The following is a 5,247-nucleotide window of genomic DNA, read 5'->3' as shown; positions in this document are numbered from 1 at the left end:
CCAGCTTATCGCTTCACTGTCAAAAGCTTACAAACTTGACCAGTATGGGGAAAATTGACAAAGTTACCGCCACAAAAAGCAAAGTGGCCAAGTCCACAGTACATAAACCAGACCCCTGAACAGCGTGCAAACGGAGAACCTCACAATCAGTACTTCCACAAGCACAAACAAAAGTTGAAAGCAAACACAACATTCTTCATCAAACCAAGGCTCAAAAAAACCATTCTTCATCAAACCAAGGCTCAAAAAAACCATTCTTCATCAAACCAAGTGCACCAACACCATTACCAGGAAGAAGTACGCTTAGACACAATTACATCAAGTCAAAACCACTGGTCCATGACACACAACGGATCAAGACACGTACGCAACAAACCATTTATTTCTACATGGTTATCTGCTCTTGCAGGCAGTTCCCAGTTACCACAACCAGAGTGCTCACGACAAGTGCACACGCATCTGCACTAATGAACAGAGCAGCACATGGCCATTACCCCCATCACATCTTCTGATAGGCAAGCACCCGATAGGCAATCCCTTTCATGACCACACCACCAACGACAATAGGACAACCCACCTTGTAAGCCAAATCAAGCAGGTTAGCCACCCTTTCAGACCACACAACCTCAAGCCTGCCAAAAAGAAAAAGAAAAATTACATTAAGGCGCCACCCTTTCAGACAACACAAGCTCAACCAATCATAATAATTAATCATTCGAGTAGTCATAAACACTATACTCCCTCCCGTAAAGAAATATAAGAATGTTTAGCTTACTCTTATATTTTCTTTACAGAGGGATTAAAATGGAAGTTGTTGTAGCTTTTACCTGAAGTTTCTAAACTCTCTTGTCACATCATCATAACGTGCCCGCTGGAACTGGTACCAGTCTCTGGCGCTCTACAATTCAACAAGGTAAAAGAAGATTAGAAGGTAGTGACCAAGATTTAGCCTTGGTATCCTTGCATGTCATTGTAGGATAAAGGGGAACAAAAATATCACGAGACACTATTTGCAGTGCTAAAAGCTCTTGAAATCATAGACCTGATGAGTTCAGATATTACACTAAGTCGAAAACTTTCAACAAACAGCTGCAAAAAACATTTATAGGGGAGCATTCCTGACTGTTGGTACTGCAATGTCAGATCTTTGACTGTTAGTGCTCTAATTTTCAGATCTTACAAAACTTACGCCGTACAAGGGATACAATGTGCAATCATCCCAAATCAAGTTGCCGATTAACACTAGCAGTCAGAATTTAGTGTGCCTCTCGTTCAAATCTGTGAATTGACCAACTGATGAATGACTAAAACAAGTACCTGCGCACCAGCCTCATGCAAAGGCAAAACGAGAAGAGCTTTCATGGCAACGCAAATGGTTGTCAAGTTAGAATGATCTGTAACAGCGAGCACGTCGGCCACATCAAAGGCAAAAAAGGGAAGAGCTTTCATTCATGACAATAACAAATGTTTTCAAGTTAGAATGGTCTGTAACAGCGAATCAACCACGTCAAAGGCAAAAAGGCGTGAGAATAACAAATGTTTTGAGAGCCACATCATGTAAAATTCTGCCAACAAGGATTAGCCAATAAAGAACTCACATATGCATCAGAGCGTAATTTGTAACGGCGAAGGCAAGGGAAAACTCTAAGTTCGGGAAGACTACATACCCAAAGAAGGTTAGCGTGGGTATGGTATGTGTTTGTGCTTTTTACTCCGGAGCCTCTCTTGCAAGAAAGGAACTAGGGATAAACAACCATGAAATTGGCCACCTATGACTACGAATCTGCTGGTCTTTGGGGCAGATTAATTCAATGTCAAATCGATTAGCTAGCGAGGATTCAAGCAACAGCACAAGGGCAAGACTTGAATATGGCAAGGGCGGGCGAAACTTGTGGTCTCAGCGACAGCGAAGGGTCGAGATCCGGAGTTGGGGAATCCAAGAGATCACCCATCTATTGGTCGATTTGCTCTACCGACTCCAACTAGTGATTTAATTGAGGGAGCGCGGTGTGCAGGAGGAGGAGCATACCTCGAGCCGAGAAACGGACGGCGGCGGAACGCTAGGGTCCGATGGGAGCCGGAAAGCAGCAGGGGTGGGGGGCGACGGGAGCCGGGCAGCAGCAGAGGTGGGGATCCGCAACTTCGCGGCCAGGTTGCGCAGCGCCATGGATTGCCGGCCGGGCGTGGGTGGGATGCGGCTAGGGTTTGGGTTAGGCGTCTCTCGTCTTGTCTTCTCTCTGCCGACGAAGGCTTCCCACCAGCGCTCTTCTACGCCTTCCCACCACCGCAGAACGCGTGCCCTCGTCGACCGGGCCGGGCTGGGCCGGACCAGGCTCATTCACCCACGCCCATGATGTTTGGAGCCCGACCGAGGAGGAGATATTTTCTTTGTCTTTGTCTTTGTCTTTTGTCTTTGTGTAAAAAAAATAGTATCTTTTTTCTTTTGCAGAGAAAAAAAAACAAGGTAAAATTTCCCCACGTGTCCGCTCTAAGTTTTTTTTTCTTTTTTGCATGGTAATACGTGTCTCATTTATATGTCATCATAAAGTTCATAGTACAAGTCACGTACATACCAAACTGACAAAACTAAACAAATAGCATAACGCTGTGAGGTCTAAGGTTGAGGGGCGGAAACACACATATTGTTGTAATACATAAACCAAGTACATCAACCAAATTGACACACCAGAATACCGATACAACTTCTCTTTATTCATAATTCTTCTCCGCCACACTTTTAATGACGTTGTTAAAGGATCTCTACTCCTAAAGTGGGAGTCTGTGGCAATTGTGATTCGTTGGTACGTCGGTTGTAAGGTAAGTTTCTTTAGGAAACAGAAATCAGGATGCAATCTGACTTGATTGCATGACGTGATACCCTACCACTACTAGGAAAAAGCCTATACACAGAAAGTTCTAGTAGCAAGGGTTAAAAACCTGCGCTGCTGCTATCAACTTAGTAGTAGCGAGTTAAAAACCCTCGCTACTGCTAAGCAGTAGCGAGGGTTTTTAACTCGCTACTACTAAGTTGATAGCAGCAGCGCAGGTTTTTAACCCTCGCTACTACTAAGCGGTCTCTACCGTGCCCCCCGGACATGCCATAGTAGAAGCGCGGGTTTTTAGAACCTCGCTACTACTAAGTTTGATAGCAGTAGCGTTGGTTTTTAGCCCTCGCTACTACTAAGTGGTGCCATAGTAGTAGCGAGGGGGTAAAAAACCGCGCTATTACTAAAGGTCCCATTTTCAAACTCTACCCCCGCCCCCCCTGGATTGCCTTTTCAGTTAAAAAAAATAAAAGAAAATGATGAAAATGTCAAAAAAATAAAAGAAAATAAGTTTCCCATGTGATATATGGTCTAGTTGTTGGGAAATTTGCAAATATGAATTTCGACTTTATTTGCAAAATCTCTCGAGAATTTGTAAAAATTGGCATAACTTTTGCATACTAACTCGGATGAAAAAGTTTTTTATATGAAAAATCATCTACTCGAAAAGTTACATCCAAATTTAACCAAGGGAACCCCGTTAAACATTTTCAAAATCCTCAAAACCTAACAGAAAAAAGTTACGGGGCTTTTAAGATCTAGAGTGGAAAAAATCGAAAAAATTTCAAACTGTGTGGTCAAACTGTGGTCAAACAATGGTCAAACTAATTATTCTAGAATATTAGTGTTACTAAATAATTATTTTAGTTTTTTTGAATTTTGGTCAAATCTGGTCAAACTATGGCCAAACTGTGGTCAAACTGTGGTGAAACTGTGGTCAAACTAATTATTCAAGAAATATTAGTGTTACTAATTTTTTAGAACAATAGTTTCAAACTCAAATAGTGAAATGTGTGACTTCATGCTCAAGCTAAATTCCTGAGGTTAATAGGATTGACATCTTACTATTGTCAGGAAAACAACAAGTGCAGACTTGGAAACGAGGAAGAATAAAACCCGGAAGTTAAGCATGCTCAGGCTGGAGTAGTGAGAGGATGGATGACCGTCCGGGAAGTTAGATGATTTGGAATGATGAGGGGTGATTAGAGATTAAATTGAGCAGCGATGAGGGGTGATTAGAGATTTGAAGTTAAAATAATTCAGAAATTTGAAAATTAGGGGGGAAAATCGAAATATTTTTTCGAAAAAATTCAAAATAAACCCGCGCTGGTAGTAGTAGCGCGGGTTGCACCCGCGCTACTGCTATACGTTAGCTGTAGCGCCTTATTAGTAGCGCCGGCCCCCGTGCTGCTAATAGGCCCAAAACCCGCGCTGCTGCTAGGCTTTTCGCTAGTAGTGTACGTAAAACGAGCGCCTCCTCCCACAAGATTGCACGGCTTCTCCTCCATGTCTAACACCAGACCCCCGCGGGTTTCGCATTCCCATACCTGCGGCGTCCTCATCGTCAGCCATACCCGGAGACATCGGATGGACGCGCCAGCCTGGACTAACGTGGCGACTGAGGACACCCTGGATGCTCGCGCGGCTGGCCCTCTTCCAGGACACTTGTCCCATCCCTCGGCGACTCTTTTTTACTATATGACCCCTAGAGCATCTTTTGTTGTCCACTGACCCCCCCCCCCCCAAACAGTTATACGTCCATTTTGCATCATGCGTTATGTTGATATTTATTGCATTATGGACTGCTATTTCACTTTATGGTACAATTCTTATGTCATTTTTCACTTGTTTTGCAAGTTTCACATGAAGAGGGAGATTGGCGGCAGCTGGAATTCTGGACCGGAAAGGGCTACATCGGAGGCACATTTTCTAAACAACTCCAAATGAGTTGAACATTGACGGAGAATTATTTTAAAATATATTAAAATTATTCGCGAAAGAAATACCACAGGGGGACCCACCAGGCAGCCACAAGCCTGGGGGGCGTGCCCCACCCCCCTAGGCGCGCCCCTAAGCTTGTGGTGGCCCTGGCAGGCCCACAACTCCCATCTTCTCCTATATGATGCCATTTGTCCTAGAAAAAATTTAGAAGAAGGGTTTCGGGAGAAGCGCTGCTGTCTCGAGGCAGAACCTTGGCAAGAGCACTTTTGCTCTCCGACGGAGAGATTCCGCCGGGGAAACTTCCCTCCGGGAGGAGGAAATTTAAGCCATCGTCATCACTAATGATCCTCTTATCGTGGGAGGACCAATCTTCATCATCATCTTCACCAAAAACATCTCTTCTCAAACCCTAGTTCATCTCTTGTATTCAATATTTGTCTCAAAACCTCAGATTGGTACCTGTGGGTTGCTAGTAGTGTTG

The 5,247-nt window shown here is 44.0% G+C and overlaps 1 protein-coding gene across 1 annotated transcript; it reads right to left on the bottom strand.

Annotated features, from left to right (window-relative positions):
* Positions 1–211: 211 nt before the first annotated feature.
* Positions 212–2,221, bottom strand: LOC119323152. Its single transcript, XM_037596732.1, has 3 exons — positions 2,030–2,221; positions 828–898; positions 212–632 (listed from the first exon to the last, which is right to left on the bottom strand). Exons 1-3 carry the CDS (start codon positions 2,165–2,167, stop codon positions 500–502), a joined length of 342 nt encoding a protein of 113 aa, XP_037452629.1. The 5' UTR covers positions 2,168–2,221; the 3' UTR covers positions 212–499.
* Positions 2,222–5,247: the final 3,026 nt, after the last annotated feature.

Source organism: Triticum dicoccoides, chromosome 6B, assembly GCF_002162155.2.
Source record: "Triticum dicoccoides isolate Atlit2015 ecotype Zavitan chromosome 6B, WEW_v2.0, whole genome shotgun sequence".
Taxonomy (NCBI): domain Eukaryota; kingdom Viridiplantae; phylum Streptophyta; class Magnoliopsida; order Poales; family Poaceae; genus Triticum; species Triticum dicoccoides.
This window is presented reverse-complemented; position numbering and strand designations above follow the sequence as displayed.